The sequence below is a fragment of the Phasianus colchicus genome, chromosome 6 (genome assembly GCF_987193195.1).
Source record: "Phasianus colchicus chromosome 6, bPhaCol1.hap1.1, whole genome shotgun sequence".
Lineage (NCBI taxonomy): Eukaryota > Metazoa > Chordata > Aves > Galliformes > Phasianidae > Phasianus > Phasianus colchicus.
Genome location: NC_143441.1, coordinates 4,698,074 through 4,716,900, shown reverse-complemented (window position 1 = coordinate 4,716,900; position 18,827 = coordinate 4,698,074). Strand labels below are relative to the sequence as shown.

Below are 18,827 nucleotides of genomic sequence, written 5' to 3'. Positions count from 1 at the left end.
CTTGTGCAGACGACAGCTAGGTCAAGCCAGGAATTTTATAGAATCATAGAATCTAGGAATTTTATGATCACAGGTCAGATTTGTTGCCGGATTCCCTCAAAACAAGAAGAAAAATAGCTTCTGATACTGAAGTAAAAGTTCCTCTTACATCAGAATACACATATACAGACAACCAGCTGTCATTTGCAGAAAACCATGCAACTAGATACGGCTAAATTCAGCCCCATGTTGAACTGGGTCACATTAAACCAGCAGAGCCACATTCTGCTGCCAGTAAAATCAACACAAGCAGGAAAGCCTATGTATGACAAGCGTTAAGAGTCATTTGATAACAAGTTCATCACAATTTGTAATAGAAATGAAGGTTAAATGCTGTGATGGATGTAATCTCTGTTTCTCAATGTGCGGCTCCGATCTGAATTCTTTTATACAGACTGAACTCCTACACGATTCAACTCAGGATCAGGTTTTGTATTAAAACAACTCAAAACGTTTAGAAGAAATAAATAAAAAAGACAATGGGAGGAAGCGTAACCCAGGTGGGAAGCTGGCTGACACTGATTTGTGTGCATTTCTTCCTGCTATATGGCAGTCCACTCCATGTCAGTGAGATTAATAATAGAGTAAAATAACTCTTGGTGTGTGTATGAATCACATAAATGCTTGTGCTGGGGAAGGACCTTTCTTCTGGTTTATCCAACACATATAAATCACTGGCTTTTTTGATGCAGGCAGTGAGAAAGGAAGAGTTCTGTTATTCCTACGCTTGTCAAAGACTAAAGGATCAGTAAGATCCCAAGTGGGAGTACAGGCATTTTCATGTGTCTCTGGTAAAATTAGCTACTGCAGATTTTATGGACCAAGCAACAATACGCGTTTACGTGTCCTGAGTTAGAAAACAACCCATTGTTTTGAAACTAAGCTCTTTACTACAAGTCAGGTTTACATGACGCAAATAGCAACTGGATTTTATATTTGACAGCACATACACTCTTCTAGCAGATATAAAATATTAACTGTAAATCCTAGACATTTGTCATTTTTGTAACACTTCTATAAAAACATTGTATAACTGAGTGTTGATTTTTCTCCGTATTTGAACCCTTATTCTTTTCTTATTTTTCAGTATATGCAAAGAAATTAAGAAATTATTGATTTCCCCTTTAATCCTAAATAGGTAGCCCCATTAAGGTCAGCTCCTCTAGATGAGAATTTGACTCTCAATCAACCGTAGCATCACTTTAGTCCTATACCAGCATTATCTCATGGGTACTGGACCCAGCTACTTTCTTGTTTACTAAAATGCCAGTGCTTTAAGACTGAGCTATTTAATTTTCATGGAATCATAGATTATATAAAAGTAACGCAGCCATCTGTTTGGGTTCAATTTATATTAACATGGGTGTGTTTTCTCGCCTTATTGACATGAAGTTATGACAAAATTCTCTTCAGACTGCATATGTGAAAGACTTTTTTTTTTTAATCTTACTTCCTAACTAACACAGAAAAGGACATTGCAGAGAAGACGTGACGTTTTCCTAACATTTGCATTTCATTGTGAGAAAACATCTACAAAGAAAATCTACATGTACTCCATTTTGGACAGATAGACTCCTACAGCAAATGTAGTACAGCAAAGGAACTTAGCTAGCGCTTTTTTTATTTTGAACAAACACTGGTTGTCTATCAGATTTCCATTTTTACCAGCATCCCATTGCATTTAGATGTTCAATTAAGTGAATGCAAGGTTTCCCACTGGTTATTCTCATTCACTGCAATGGATGTTCCATCTGAGTGTGTGTCACTGTCAAAGTGAATGTCTTATACATGTCTCTATTTTAAAACTGTTCAGCAACTCTGCTGATGCGCAGAAAGTATTAGGATAGGGATAAAAAAAACCCAGCGTGTTCTCCCTATTTATTTTGCTAACATTGTAAGAACCAGACAAACCGTGTTTAGGATGCAGACCCCATTTTTTCCTGGGCCACTGTAAACACAAATGCAATCTTTCTTTTCTGCAATGCACAGAGATACGCCCCTGCCCAGGTGGAAGGCTTTACACTTTGCATTGTGCATCACTGAGTAAGGGCTTGGAGAGTTCTTATTTTACTAGGGCTGACACTGGATGAGGATGCAGACAACACAATACGTCTTCATGGAGTAATCTAAAAGGTTACTCTCAGGTCCTGCCTGGAGTCTCATATCTAGGCAGCTGGGGAATGCAGAGCAGAAACCTGCACCGCAGTCAGCCAAGCATTAGCTGCACAAAAGGGTACTTCAGGAGTAAGGAATTCAGAACCAACAACCCTAAATTAAATGAGGAAGGTAAGTGAGAGCCAAGCTCTTTTGGAAATCCCAGGGGTAAAGACCTTGAATGAAATATGGTCTTTATTTAACACTTCTCAGTAGTACAGCAGCTAATTTTGACTCCATAGGATAGCATTTGTTCACTACTGCTACAGATAAAGCTGGTTTTAATGAAGGTGTAACCTGTTAGTATTTAGAAAACATTTAGTTTTACTGATACTCTACACTGCAGAACACAAAAGACTTTGTGACACTTTCCAAAAAGCCTTTCCTCACTTTTCTGCTATTTCCACTTATTTTCCTTTTGCAGATTTGTAAAAACTAATTTAAAAAAAAAAAAAATGCAGAAATTCATCACAGCTCCCCAGAAGTGTTTCTTTTTTTTTTTTTTTTGTCAACACTTAATGATAATATCTTGCCAGAAGTGGAACTGAAAATACACTGAATTGCAGAGAGAGAAAAGGAGGAAATTAAGTGATCTGCATGTGAGACTGATTTTTTAATGCCTTTTTTCCAGATCCATTAAACGTGCAAATATTTCAAGACCCATTAATCTGTAATAAAGTTTGCTTGATTGGTGACTGTTTTCGTGCAAGTAAAGAATCTTTCTATATCAAGTGTAAAAAAATAAATAAATGAAATCCTTTTAGCAGGTGGAGGGAGAAAGTCTGTGCTGGGTTTATATTACAATTTCAATCCTACAAACACTTCTGGTACCACATATTAAAGAGCAATCCAACAACATTATTAGGCAGCAGATGTCAGCATAAGCCTTTGACAGGATGGGCATGTACCAATGGACATTAACAAACAGATATTGGTACAACAGCTTTGAGTCAAACTTGAAATTGGATTGTAGTGGGGGAAAGACACCCTAAATTTACTGCTCATGGAAATAGATCCTTCTGAAAAGCAACTTAGCAGCCTTGGTACTGCATAGGGACTCCTTTCAAATATACTTTTCAGTGGGGTACAATTTCTTAAATTATCCTTCAGAGCGGCCCTCTCAGTAGAAGCCAGATCTAAACGTCACAATTCAAGTTGAAACATCAATAAAAATACTCCATACTCAAGTTTGCCATACATTCTGCAGTCTGTAAACATGTGCACTTGACTCCAAATATTTCTCAGAGTTTCCCCCCCTCTGTACTGCCATATTGCTCTTCTGACTCCTGGAGATGTGACTAGGTGAGACAACACACGAATGGCAGGAGTTTGTCAGCTCACAGTTGCTTTCATGCCCTCCCAGTTTGTTTTTCAGTTTGGATGTCAAATCAACCCCTATTTTTGACCAATTTGTGAATTACCATTTATTTTTACCTTAAGGTGCAACTTTGCACAAAAGATGCTGGCTCTGCTTCAAACAAATATAATCTTGGATTGGTGCTACAAGCAAACAACACCAGGGTGGTGTTAAGAATAAAACCCTCTTCAGCTCTGCAAAACATCAGCAAGGCTTGCCTTCTCTGAAACATGCTTTTCAGATCCTTCAGGTGCAGATATCATAGGAACTTTTTCTGTTGTTTTTTGTTTGTTTTTAATATAAGCAGGAGCAGAGAGCAGAAGTAAGTGCAAAAGTTCTAGGGTACACACAGCACCTTGACTTCACTGCACTGGGAGTAGCAGCACTGCTGGGCTACGTTCTAAGGCAATCATTTGGGTGAAATTTCTCTGGATCGAGCTGGAGCTTCCTACAAAAGTAATGCTTGTGAACGTAGCCCACCACAGAATGCTTCAGCTTACACATTTGGTTTTTATGCACTGGCATCTTTAACTACTAGATAAATGTACTGCCTATGCGGTATTGTGTCACTCTATTCTCAGCTTCCCATCAATGGGAAGGCCTTGCTCTGCCCATCAGACCCTAAATTTATAGCCCGGTTCCACCTGACCCACCTCTAATGCAGAACAGAAGGCAAATTAAAAGCAAGGAAAGGATGATGGGAGAAGAAAACAAAAAAGGAAGATGGGAGGTGAGCAAACGTGAAAGATAAAGCAACTGATAGGATGAATTCTGTCCATATTTTAACTGAGAATTAAGTAGGGCAACTCTTAGAGATGAGCTATCAACCAGGCACTTTTTAGCAGTCTGCAAGACTGTCACATCATAAGGAATACGTTCACTTCTTTACTAATTAACCCAACAGACATTTCACAGAACAGAGAGGGAAGAGCGTAGTATTTTTTTAAATCCAAAGGAACTTCCTTGCACTGTTATACACTGCTATCCAAATTCCATACTTTGAATTCCTATCACAAAACGCCAGATTCATTTTTGGATCTCATCCAGACATCTCACCTGAAAACTGACCTCATTCTCTTGTGGTTGTTTCTCCCTTGCTGTTTCCTCATAGAATGAATCTGCTCCTTTAATGCTTCCTAAATGTGACAGTGCTGTGGCTGCAGCATCTTGCTGTGCCTGCTCTGGAGTTCCTTTTGTCTTGCATCGCATGCTCTTCTCCCTGTGTGCTTCTCCCCTTAGCAAGGTCAGCTTTGGAGACCACTGCCCCAACCTGCTTCTGAACTGAGCCTTTTCTCTCTTCAGACCTGAGTATACCACTAATTTTTTTTTTCCTTTGTTCTGCCTTTGATCCTAGTATTTCTGTTGTTCTTGTGATACCAGTGTGTTTAGTAGAGATTTGAGCAACGTGAAACAATCAGTTAATTTTGTCTTCAATTAGGCCTATTTTTACATATGGAAAGGTTAATGAGGCTAATATTTGTCCTGTACCTAAAGTTACTGATAATTTTATTTTGACAAAATGATTTCATGCTCTCAGCATACGCCTCATGTATTTAAAAAATCATCCATAGTGTGTAGATCAGTGTGAAAGAAACTGTTTCATCCACATAAAACTATCTGGAAGGTTATTTACCTGATAATGGCACCCACACCGAGCTCTACAAGTGCAACAAACATACCACATTTTTATTTACTCCTCTACATGCCCTACATGGAAACAAAATATTAACTCTCTGAATCTAAACCTATCATATGCATTTGATGTCAAGTCTTCTCAGATCTCAAGTACTGATTATTTTTCCACAGAAAATGCATCATCTTTACTCAGTTAAACTTATCTGAATGAAGCTTTTTATCTGGCTGTACTTTGTGCTTCTGCATACTAATCCTCATGCAGGTGGACCACTTCTGATACAGCTGTGCTCCTCTAGCACCACACACCATCACCTACCTCTGCCACACACCACCAAACCCTTCTACTTCTGTAAAAGCAAGTGTTTGCTGATGCTCACGCCCTAGAAAAGAAATTCAGATTCTGTGTTCCTTAGGCAATTTTTATTTCTTCAAATAGAATTTTGTTAAAAAGCAAAAACAAACCCCACAGAGTGACATCAGGCTATTTTTACAGTGTTCTTCAATTTGAAACCTGGAAAAATAGGACTGCAACTCTTCTCATCCTCTGTGTGTAGATGTGTGTGTGTGAGTGCTGTAACGATGGCATTTTTTGAGATGTTTCTGGAAAAATGAGGGTTTCTGTTTGTTAACTTAGACTATAAATTATTTTTCAAATGGCTTGTTTTAGTGACAACCCAAGACTTTGGCAAGCCTCCTCTCCTCTGTTGTATCATAGATAAAGAGAATTGATTGCAGCTCATGGACTGCATCACTGGGCTCTGTATCACTATAAACGACAGATTTAAGTCTTCTAGGTGGAAAAAAAAGAAAGAATGAGGTGATAGAGACTCCAAGCTGAGAACTCAAGTAAGCATCAAAAGAATTAATCAGCTACAGAGGCAAGGAGAATGAAACAGGAGAACCTATCTGAGAGGACTAGGAGTAAGCAGGAGCTTTTTAATCAGAAAAAAATAGAAGGTGGTTTGAAAACAAGAGAAACAACTGAGAAGTAGTAGCAGGGTGCTGGGAATTAGAGACTTGAGCCCCTTACTTCTCTCTGTCTCTGCCCAAAGAAAGGCCTCTGAACTCTCCCATTGCCCTACCACCATTCTTAGTTGGTACAGTGCTGTTTAGATGTTTTCAAAGTGCTTGTCCTCACCAGTCCTCAATTTCACAGCATCTTAAAGATGCTCCTCTGCTACAGATACAGAAGAATATTACTGAGAAAACAAAGGTAGAGCAGCCAAGAAGAGGGACAGGCTACTTCCCACATTAGCTTTCTTGTTGCACAAATGGAACTCGAGAAATATGCCACATGTATCTTTATCATAGGACCATGTTTTACGCAACTCTCAGATGGATAAACTCCAATTAGCATTACAAAACTATTCATCTGCTTTTCCAAGTCAGCCATTGGTTTAAGATTCTGGCAACTATTGACTAACCAGCTATTCATCAGGTCAGGATCAAACAAGCTCATATTCAAGAACAGCACAGGCTCAGCACCACACAGCATGGATGCTGGAGAATTTTCCCTAACCTCTCCAGAACCCCAATGTTTGAAACATTCAGGACTGGAAACTCCACACAGCTGACCTTGCAGCTGAGCCCAATGAACTAAACCAGGAAAAAGTTCCCCAGGGAAAACACTCTCCATCCTGAAGCAGTAGAGCCATCTGCTACCTTTCTCCCCCACTACTCTTCAATTCCTGAAGCGAGTAGGACTGGCATTGTAATCAGTGACTTCTGCCATAGGTTTTGGTAGGGATGAACTCTACTGTGCATGTTTTAGGCAGGTGGAAGAATCCAGTTGCTATCTCTAAGTGAGTTCAGAGAGCCACAGCTGTCTTCCTGGAGGAAGCTGCATGGGTGAATTGGAGGCTTCAAATCTATTTGGTGCTTGGAAACATGGCAAAACATTCCCTCATTTCTTTGCAAGATTAGTTAAGCAGAAGGAGATGCCAAAGCTACTTGGGACGGTTGCTGATACCCCAACATCTCTCCTATACACACCGTTTAAGTCTCACTTTCAGTTTGTCACAGTATGAAGGCAGCACTGTGCTGCAGAGCAGCTGTGGACCACTCATGGTAGCCCCACCAAACACCAGTCATGGGCAGACCTTGGTTCAGGAGCATTAGTTCTTTGATGATACAAAAAGGCAAGAGAAAGGATCTGTTGGAGGGCAAGACACAGCAAAGAAAGAGTTGAGTTCCAAGCCCAAGAAGTAGCAACAGATACTTTTCTCTTTTTTACTTCTCAGTGAAAGCTCTGAAGAGACAGACAGTTCTCAGGAAACCACTTTCACAGATAATAGTTGAGGAACAGGCATGTACCCAAGAACTAAAAAAAGGAGATGGGCAAAAAATAAAAGTGAGAAGATGAAACTGTCAAGCAAGAATAGAGGAACAGGTCACCTTGGTATTGATGATACTTTGGTCAGTGAATGTGGCAATATTGATTCCCATAAAACTGAGGAAACAGCACTTTTATGCTGTTTCTGATGATCCGATGGAAGCTAAAGGGGAAGACATGGTGACTTACAGCATCATGGCTGTTATTGCATATGGGGAGAAAACTGGAAATGAGGATTTCCTTGCTTCACGTAACAAGAAAATCTTCAAAAGGAATATAAAAGGAAAGAGCTTTGGCCATTTCCTCTTCCATTTCTTACACATTTGGCAGCCAGACTACTGCAGTCTACCTCTATGTTTTACACTTCGTATTAGAAACCAAAAGGATCAAAAGCAATTAACATTTTAAAAACAGCTACTCTTTGGGCTGGTTGGAAGGGTCATGCAGTAGCTTCAGTCAGATCAAAGGGCACACAGACAGTATATGTCTGAAAATCACTTGTAAATTTTGAGACAAAAAGGGAACACACCCTCGATATCAAGGAAAGATGGGGAATAAGGGGCTTAAATTGCAAATAAAGATTTTATTAAGTGAGAATAGAACTTTCTGACTGGAGTTACCCTAAAATGAGCTGTACAATTTCTTAGGTAAGTGCAAAATCTCCAACATTAGCTATTTTCAAAAGCAGGCAAGAAAAGCATTGCTATGGAATAATTTAAGTACAGCTGATTCTGCTTTGCTTTAGAAAAATGGGCCAGATGACCACTTGTGCTCCCTCTTTTCTGCAATTTCTGTGACAGAGAGAAAAAAAGAAAGGTAAGTAAGTTCAAGTTTATATACTACACCCTGAAGCTAGAAACAAATCAGGTCTGCAGAGTTTAAACCATTGCATTCACATAAGAATTTAGTGACTTCTGACTGGTTTTGTTTGCCAACAAACAAACAGCTTAGCAAACAGCTCTTCACAAATGGAAGTGCCTCTTCCAATAAAGACTCAGATGTTGGAGTCTGTCATAACACTTTAATGGGTTCAGTGTGCTACATTTGAGCATAACATATGAGGGGCCAAAGTTTTAAACCACTGGACAGTGATTTTCTTTCAAGAGCCTGAGGTTTCTAGAGCTACATCATCACACTTGCAGGCAGGCGGAGTACACATGACATGTCTTTCATGAATGCATTCCAATTCCCCATTCAGTTCTTCAGAGCCATTGTTTCAGTTACAGCAGAGCACATGGTGGGCCTAGAATTGTCAAATTGCCTTCTTGGGAGTTATCTTCCAATTTATGGCAACTCCTCCCTTGCAATAACTTTAATCACTAGTTACTCCTCCAAAGGTCCTAAAGCATTTACTACTTGAACTTCTGGTGTAACCATGTAGTCAGCTAACAGAAAGCTGAACATCTAGTAGCACACCAGTTGGAATTTCAAAAGCTACTTCAGCTCCCAGGAGCGGGCCTTACTGAATTCAGATGTGTTGTGACAACTCTCAGTCTGTGCAGCTAAAGGTGTTAGGTTATGATGGGGAGGTATGAGTGGTAACCAGTGTTTCAAATTGGGTTGGCAGTTTTAGTTCAAGCTTTCAGAGGAATCCAGGGACACAAACTCAGTGTTTTCATCCAAGTCAACTTGTCCTCAGGATTGACTGAGCCAGCTTCAGTTACAAACACATCTGCTCAGTTTTCAGTATAAGCAGACGTTGAAACACATCAGTGTTTCATTTACTTTTATGACTAGCATGTAGGCTCCTGAATTGCTCTGATGCTTTTAAAACTCTAAACCAGATCCTTCAGCTGACTGTTGGCAGCAGCCAGCAGATGCTGCAAGCTCAGCACATCTATGCTTCCCAAACAGTGGGGGAAAAGTCATTGAAGAAATGCAGGGCAGAACAGTGTAGTGTAGAACTACTAAAGTCTGTGGGGCATTCTTGCATAAAAATAAGGCTGCCATGGCACACATGCTACTGAAAGTACTGCATTCCAGTTGTCATGAAAAAAATGGAGTGACCAATAATTATTTCTGGTTGTTCAAATCCTGTCTCTTTTTGAGAAATGGCTTGGTCCAGCCCAGTATGAACAATCACCTTCTTCCTCTCATTAGCACTCTAAGCTCATGATTTCATCCTTTCTTTAATTTAGGCTATTTTGTAATGTCACTAACATATCAAGACATCGCTACACTTATCTCACTCATTTCCACAGTGTAAAGGAATCTACAAATTTTGTGGAATCCTACAAGGAAAAAAGAACATTACTGACATTACCAAGTCTAACATGAAAAATACCAGAAGTCTACTGTATCACAGATGAATAGCACTTGTTTTTGTAACTAGGAAAATAACATCAAATGACACAATTGTGGAACTGTCAGATTAAGCACTTCTAATGCAAGACAGCTAGACATGTCCAATAGGATCTGTTTCTCCATCAGTTACTCAGCTTTTTTCATATAAATAGTAAGCAGTCAGGTATACAGATGTGTACACTACCTAGACCACACAACTAAAATTTCTCCTAGATGACAAAGAAATGAAGATAACGGGTGCATCATTACAAAAACAGTTACCATAGATAAAGGCTCACATATCGTAGCCATTCCATATTTTTAATATAGCTACCACGCAATAACAAATAATAGAAACTATTTATAAATGCGTTATAAACCCAGTTGACTGTAAGAACACACTAAGAAAACTGCAGGTGCTCAAATCCAATATAAGTAACAAGATAAAACAACTCAGAATGTGTCTGAAATCTCTTTAAGCCAGCACGGTATTACGTACTCGTCACAGAGCCATCCTGTTCACACCATCAAATAGCAGACTTTTAATTCCTAGACTTCTAAGTCCTGAAATTTAATCTATCCAATAACAAGTTACTCTCTATATAAACAAATATATATATATATATATATATATATATATATATATTTAAAGGGGGAAGGGGGTAATGGAAGGCAACATAATACGAGCTGAATTTGCCCCCAACACCAGAACCTCAGGTATTCAAGTCAAGGTGTGCTTTGTGTGTTTCTACAGATGTCCTGTAGCTGAACACCCGGGAGCAGTACATATGATTTTAAGACCTAAACCTATGATTTACCAGATACAGCAACAATACCAGCAAACGACACCGACAAAGCCTGCAGGAAACAAATGGCATTTGCAGATCTCTGCTCCAACTACTGTCCCAGCTGAGCTTACATAATAAAATCTCCAGATCTGATAAAAAAAAAAAATAAAGAATTTGTGTTTTATCTGAAAACAGACACAATTGATACCCTCAAGAAAGACAATGCATCACAACTTCGGTATTGAAAAGTCCAGTACTTTATGACCTTGTAATCTAGGCAGGAGCATTGGAAAGAGAAAGTCCATCACCTGACTGTAACAGTCTCAACAATTAGATTCATAAATAACGGTATGACTACATAGGAGTGTTTTTAACATATAAATTGTGATTTTTATTCCCTAAGAGCACCTCAGAGCTCAGCGCACAGCACGGAGGCAGCAAGCGATTTCTGGTCAGGGAGATCTGAAAAACACTGGTCATAAAGTCATCTCTTCTAATTCTGCAGAGCCCTGTGACAGCAACACACAACAACAACGACACAGAATGCCGGCTAGAGGGGCACCGAGGCTTCATCAGCCCACAGAAAGGCTGGCAGGCCACTCGCTGGCTGCTTTGAGGCCGAGAACAGCTTCGTAACATAACAACCTTGCTGGTACAGATGCTGCACGCAGTCACATGCGGATGCTTTCCTGCGTGGTTTGATGCCTGTGTCCATGGTCCTGTCTGAGGCACACAGCAGCTGAGCAAGCATTGAAGCGGAACGCTTACAGCTATTGCCTTCCATTAGCAAAGATCTTTCCTCAGAAACTTGGAAAACCCTCCCGACTTCGCTTCTCGCTCGGCTCCTAGAGAGAGCGCTGCAAGAAGAACCGGCACCGAGCTTCCTAAGCAATAAACCCGGTCTGGCTAACCGACGCTTCGGCCAACGCCAGGGCGTTCAGAAGAGATGTCCACAACTCCAGCAATCGCTGCGGAAGGCTGCGGGCCGCCCCAGCCCTTCTCCGCTTCCCACGGCGTGCCACCGGAGGGGCGGCCAGGCCGGGAGAGCGGGGTTTTAACCCGAGATGAGCCGGCGTGGATATTAAAGGAAAGGCAATCCTCTTAGGCGGCGTGTCTGCGGCGGAGAGAGGAGGCGAACCTTTCGTGTAACAGCGGAGGGCTGCAGCCCTGAGCCCGCTCGGCCTGTACCCGCGGGGAGCCCCGATGGACGCGGAGGGGACGCACGGACGGCGGTGCGGGCCGGACCGAGCCGGGCAGCCGCTACCTGGACCCGGTTCGGTGCCCGGGCTCCGAGCGTTGCTGCGGCGCGGTGGGAACAGGGCCGGTTATGTAACCGCGGTTCCGGCCGCCCGTTGCAGGGGGACACCGGAGCTGCTCCGCTCCGCTCCGCCCGCCCCTCGCTCAGGCTGCCTCTCCCCGGCACCCCCCTCCCTCCCCGCCCCGCACCTTCTCCTGGGCGCGGTTGAGGCGTTTCTGGACGTTTTTGGCGAAGATGCCCGTCTTCATGTCGGCCATGGCTGGCGGCGGGGGGAGCGGGGTGGGGGAAGGCGGGCGAGGCAGAGCCCGGCGGCGGAGAGCGGCGGAGAGCGGGGATGGATGGAGGGAGGGAGGGCGAGGAAGAGGAGGAGGAGGAGGAGGAGGAGGGCCTTAAAGACGGGGCCGGGAGAGGCGGGGCTGCCGGCGCCTCAGGTGAGCGCTGGCCCCGGGAGGCGGCCGTTGGCCCCTCGGGACGGGCGGCATCCCGTCGTTGGGGTTTTTCCGCAACGTAACAAAAAATACAGAAAGGAAAGGTCCGAGGACACGCAGCGGTTTTCAGAAGCCGACCGGTGCCGCCCTGCTGGGGGACTGCCGGCCTCCAAGCATTCCAGCATCCGTCTGGGGGACGAGAGGAAATGGTTTCAAACTAACAGGGGAGATTTAGACTGGATATACAGGGATGTATATATATGATAAAGGTGGTGAGGCACTAGAACGGGTTGCCACAGAGATGTGGTGGATGCCCTGGAGATACTCATGGTCAGGCTGGAGGGGGCTGTGAGCAACCTGAGCTGGCTGTAAGTGTCCCTGCCCATGGAAAGGGAGTTGAACTAAATGGCCTTCCAACTCAAATGGTTCTATGATTCTATGATAGTGGGGTGACCCACACCCAGGGCTGGGCCACACGCAGATGAAAACAGCTCAAAATCAGCCTTACTTGCTACTGTGGTGCCAAATTCCCTGCTGGCATTTATTGCTGTTGTCTGGCCAGGCACGGGAGTTCCCTGAACCAGAGAGCAGAATGCAGTGACAAACACTGCAAATCAAAACACTGAGGAGCTCCAGGCTCCGAGTCTGTGCCTGTTTTCTTCTGTAGAGCTGTTCTATATTTGCAATACTTCCCATTGATTTTTCAGATAGGTGCAAAACACAAGCCAGGAGGTCATTCCCTGTGCCCACCAAAAGACAACATCTCCTATAGCCAGAAAGTCAAACTATATTTAATGAAACCTTGTCCTTCTGACTCTGGTCCAGTCACAGACCTGCATCACACATTTTCCTGCAATATTAGGAAGGAGAATTAACATACCAACTGCAGCAGTAAAAACATTTAGTACAAACTTGTGACCCAAGGTACTTCATTCTTATGTAAGAAACTTTTAAAAACAGAAAACATTCACAAAACAAAAGCAGAAATGCAAGGAAAACGCATCATTGCAACCAAGGAAAGCTTTTTTTTTTTTTTTTTTTCCTAAAAAGTCTCTTACAACATTGTTAGACTGGTGAAAGATCAGAACAAAACCCCAGCATACCTGTGGCTCTCCAGTTCTTTGTAGTAATGTTTGACATTTTCTTTAGTGTTTGTCTTTCTGGCCGGTATAAACTCCAAAAGGATCATACCACTTTAATGCTAAAAAGCCCTTCAGAAGAAGTGCCCTAACTTTGTGTACTCATGCATTTTCCTCAACAAAAGATGGTTAACATGATACATATCACCAGCAGAGTATATCTGGTTGTGGGGCTGCATGCAGGCTACTGGGGGAATAAAGACATTCTCCCATGCCTTTTAGTCCCCAGATGTCTGATCTAGCAATAGTAGATCCCACAGTGCCAAGCCCAAAAATGCTTTTTCATGCTGGCAAACGAGGAGCATGGAGATATCAGCTGTACTCTGTCATAGATCCAGTCTTTTCCTACTTAGTCAGTCGACCTGCACTGGCTTTGCCCATTTAATGGGTTTGGACAAAAGCCAGGAATGGCTTTTTCACTGCTGTGTTTATGAATGTGCGTGGTGCTCTAGATTTTGGAAAGCAATTATCTGCAGATGATCAGGCTGATAGATCCGTATTCCCTGTGCTAGCAAAATCTCTGCCTGCCATGTATGATGTTTATCATAAATCTCTCTTAAGAGAAAACTTCCTGTTAAGATATGTGCGAAAGCATTTTTTTTTCCTCTGTGTTACTTATAGCTCAGTCTGAAAGAGATAATGTTTAAAAATGAGAATCACTTCCTACAACACACCCTGCTTGTTTTTTTTCCTTATAGTTGTTACAGTACTGTTTATTATTGGTGTTACTTGAAAATGAGATCTGTTGTTTCAGTTTCGCCCTTGAATAGCAAAGATGATAATCATTCACAGGAAAGTGGGGTGGCTATTTTTAAACAGAAAATTTCTGAGGTGAATGGAGGAGATGCATGTTTTGCATCTCTTTTGCCAGGTGACAACCCCACTTCATGTTAGGGGAAAAAAACCCATGTCTTCACCTCTCCTGGCTCATCCACAATGGTTTTAATTGGTTTTAATTACGTCTATTTTTCTGAGCGCTCTTTGTTCATCTAAAACAATAAAATGAGAAGATGCTGGTCCATAGCAGTCAATTCTACGGTGTCACTAAGAGAAAAAAGTTGGCAAGTGTCTTGCAACCATCTCCATTGGAATGATAATTACAGTATAAGTATCAATAGCTTTGGAATAACAGAGCTGTTCCTCAGATATTGTAGGTAAAAGACATCACCATCATAAGCAAATCACTTAACAGGTCAGAGCAGTGGGGAAATAATGAAGATTTTCCAGCTAAAAGTACAGGACAGCCTGAGAGCCAAAATCATTCTGTAATTGGGGATTTCAGAGAGCAGAAGTCCTGTACCCAAGTTCATCACCAGTCAGGACATACAGATTAGAATTCATGGGAAAGCAACGTGAGAAATTCAATGACTTAAAATGTGGTGGGCCTGCATTTAAAACATTTTTTTTACAAACAGCATCTCCTTTATAGTATGCCAGCAGCATAATCAGGATACAATGGGCAGAAAAAGACCCACAAAGTCATCAGGGCAGTTTCTGTATGTCTTACTGCTCTTGGGATGTGGATCACAGTGAGGAGAATTGTCTGACAGAATCATAAGAACAGGAAGGAAAGGAACACTGTCAAAAGAAAAGACAAATGCCATGCCAAACTCTAAAAATCCATGGGAAGATTTTAATAAAAGTATGAATTTAAAAAAAAAGAAATATGTTCTACATTTAATGACTTAACCATTTGCTTTTAATTACAGTTGTTATCATTCAAGCTAAATGCAAGGTGGTTTTTTCCCCCCGCATTTTTTTTCACTGCCATAACTTCAGATTAACACTTGTCTCTGAGCCATTAGCATGCTAACATGCATTGAACCTGCACTTGCATTTTGGCACAGAACAGCAGTTCATCACTTGAAAGCATTTATCTGAGAGGTGCAAAAGTGCCCTTTGGCTTCAGCTAGATTGAATCTACCTCGCTTCACAGAGCTACACACAGGTAGGCTGTGCCTGGCAATCACCTCACTTTGTTCCCCTGGAGCAAAGTCCAATCCTGACCCTAATTTCTGTCAGCAAACAGCTGGGTGCCTCCTCAGCCTTCCAAACCTCTGCACATGATCTGGACAACAGCGCTAACGAGGGGCCTGCAGAGATCCCTCTCAAACTGAGCACCTGTAAGATTCCTGCACAGCACCCATGGTACACAGATGCTCATGCTATACTTTAGGATGCGAGCGTTCCTTGCCCCTTCCAAGTCCTCTTCCTGGGAAAAAAAGGTATTAGAGAAATGAGTCTCAAAAAAAGCACTTAATACAGTGATACTGAGTGAATACTGATGCCTTGAGGAGAATCTTTCCAGGTTTGAGACTGCTTTTGGACAAGACATCCAAAATCCTTTTGGTTTAGGAGGTGGGGGTAGGAATAAGGAATAATCACTCATTTAGTGTTAGGCATTGTTTCTTTGTACACAGTGTCAATAATATACACATTTCAAGAAAAAAGTAGGATGGTGAGAAGGAAAATCCTTGAGATCCATGATGAATTTCTCCATTGCTAGAGCTCCTGGGATCCACAGCTCCCTCCCCTACCCAGGGTTACGGTCAATATGGATTCCATTGCAGAAGGGGCTGCATGACAAAATTGGCTTTATATTTTCTTATTTAGATGGGAAGAGTATCTTGATCAGCTGTAAGTACATTGTCAATTCAAGCATTAGGAACTAATCGTGAGAAAGATATTCATGGTTTAGTAAGCCTTATCCTGGCATGTCAGGTTTTAAATGAAAAATGGAGTCGTACAGAAAAAGGATTTTGGAAAATAGTGAGTACAACTTATGAGCTCCCACACCTAAGCAGAAGAGATTCCAGAACAGAAAGAAAGAAAGAAAGAAAGAAAGAAAGAAAGAAAGAAAGAAAGAAAGAAAGAAAGAAAGAAAGAAAGAAAGAAGCTGCCAAACTAAGGAGTCTTTAGATGTGTGTGATTTTATTGAAAATACCAACCCCCCATGCCCTAAATTCAGGCTCCCTTAGTCTGTGAGCTCAGCATTCAGAAATCATTCAAAACTGCTTTTGAAAAATCTTGGCATAGATGTGCTTGACACATTTCATCTTCTCATTCATAAGGTCACAGGCCAGAACCAGAAATATCTGCCTTTTAACTGGCAGCTGAAAAGGACAGATAGGCTTTCTGTCAAGACACCCTTCGTATGTCTCCTGAAAGATAAAAACAACCTTTTTGCTTAAATAGTGTGCTCCCCCATTACACAGTTTCCCTTAGACCTCCTGTTCTCTTTTCCATCAAATATATTTCTGATATTCCTTTATCTTTAAAGTGAAAATCTAGAAAAATCACACTTTCATTTGCAGCAGCAATGAATATTGTGAAGTTTAATGTCTCTGTTGTTTAAAATCACTTTCACCACAGATCTTACTTTCTCTGGTGAATCCTTCATTGGTGGGAAGTTCCTCACTTAAACTAGGCACTTGGAAAGGGGACAGCTGCACAACATCAGTTTGATTCCCTAAATGACTCTTTGCTCATGAACTGGAGGATAATTACATCAGGAACACACGATAGGATCACCTATCCATTTTGTATTCCTAGCACTAATGCACATTTACACAGTGCCATCACTTCCACCATTCACACTGTCTAAGGGGAGGAATGGCCTGAAAGATTTATAATCCTAATCCAGAAAAGTTTAAAATTCGATATGAGGAGAAAGACAACGAAAGAGACGTAACTATTCTGATTGCATCTGCCTTTATTTGAAAAGGCCGTGAAATGTAAGGGACAAGTTCATTTTATTATAAAGATCACAGGACTTTTTTTTTCCTGATGAAAAACACATGTATGTAAACAACTGTGGGGTAATCGTTCTGGTTCAGCATCTCACACAGCGTTCTGTAAACATCAGAATATTGTTCCTCCTAGTCCCCTGCAGCCACGCTATGGAGGCTGATAATCTTCTCTCAAGCATCAGTTCTTGTTTGGACTCTCAGTGATTTCAAGGAAACAGTTAAGGAGGAGATGCCTTTCCATTGCTACTAGGGTGAGACCACGTCCCCCCCAAAAAACCCCACATCTGGGCACAAAGAAGGCACTCTGGCAGTGAAATTCATAGAACACAACAAAAGATTAACCCAAATTTCAGAAAACCATATCCCTTCCCAGGACTCAGTCAAATTCTAGCATCTGTTGCTTTTAACTGTGCAGTCATATTTCAGGTCGAAGGAACCATGGACTCTGAAGATCACACTGCCAGCTTTTGGTTAAAAAGGATCCTTATTCACATCTTCATTCTTCTTTCTTTTTGCATAACTTGTTCTTGATTGAGCTCGACTGGTCCTCGCTTCTCTTTAGTTTCTTACAGTGCGTTGTTCCAAGGAATCCCAAATTGAACGTCATGCCTGCATACTGCATCAGAGCTTCAGGAATGTCAGCAGTTTTCCCATCGAAATTAGTAATAGCAGCATGCTGGGAAGTTACAACATACATTTCTATTTGCACGAGGAAAATCTTTCATTCACAATGGCTTCCATTACCATTATTCCTCCCAAAGTTCTCCTGGACAGGCTCAGGGGAAAGCAGTCCCTGGAGTGAGTTAAAGCAGTCCTAAGCCTGACTGACTTAAGAGACAATTATTTAACTGTGGCCCATGTGTTCTTCAGCATATTTGAAAATATGAGATCCAAGTTTATTTTCTATTTTTTTTTTTTTATTATTATTATTTTTTCCCCCACACTGTGATGTATCTGTGCAGCATTTAGAAGAGCTATAAGCAAAGAACAGGGACTGGAAAACAGCCTATATCCAGACCAACAGCAAAACTTTCTTGGACCTTTCCCTGAAAGTCATTTCTGATCTGTGTCACCTTGTTATGGACGTGTACAAGATAATGAAAGCTGCACTCTAAGTCTCTGGAAGGAGATTTTCTGAAGTATTTCAAAAACTAGATGAAAAGATAATTTATGTGCTAGGAGTTGCTGTAACAGTCACTATAGGAACCAAACTGCGACTGTTGCAGGCTTCCTAGTCCTTGGCATGCCAGACAGTGATTTTTCTCACACCGTGGGGAAGTAAAAAAGTAGAAGCCTCTAGCTAATAATGTTATGCTAGTTTTATTTTAGAAGCATATTTTTGCAGTTTTTTTTTGCATCTTTCATCTGCGGCAGCCTTGGTAAAAGTTTAAGTTATACATCATCCAATTAAATTTTAACACCTTCTCCCTTCCTTTCCCCCTCCTCAGAACGGTATTGAGAAATGTTCACACATTGCTACTGTTCTCCCTGTTGTGAAGTGACACAGTGAGAGAACAGTGCTAACTATGCAGAGATATTTTATAGCTTTACGTCTGTTAAAAGCAGTGTTTGTATTTTATTGTAAAAGAAAAAAAAACCTATAGTAATGAATTACTATTACATATCAATTAACTAAAAAACAAGAAGCAAAAAAAAAACAAACAA

General features: G+C 41.4%; 1 protein-coding gene across 2 annotated transcripts in view; it reads right to left on the bottom strand.

Moving 5' to 3' along the window:
- The window catches only part of LOC116232797 (amphiphysin), a 103,521-nt gene extending 91,209 nt beyond the window's left edge, over positions 1-12,312 (bottom strand). Inside the window, exon 1 of one of the 2 annotated variants that reach the window (XM_031599407.2) lies at positions 12,035-12,312. In XM_031599407.2, coding sequence (XP_031455267.1) covers positions 12,035-12,103 — 69 coding nt within the window. In that variant the 5' untranslated portion in view covers positions 12,104-12,312. The remainder of the gene's footprint in view (positions 1-12,034) is intronic. The other variant, XM_031599409.2, reaches the window with a different exon arrangement.
- Between the last annotated feature and the right edge of the window lie 6,515 nt (positions 12,313-18,827).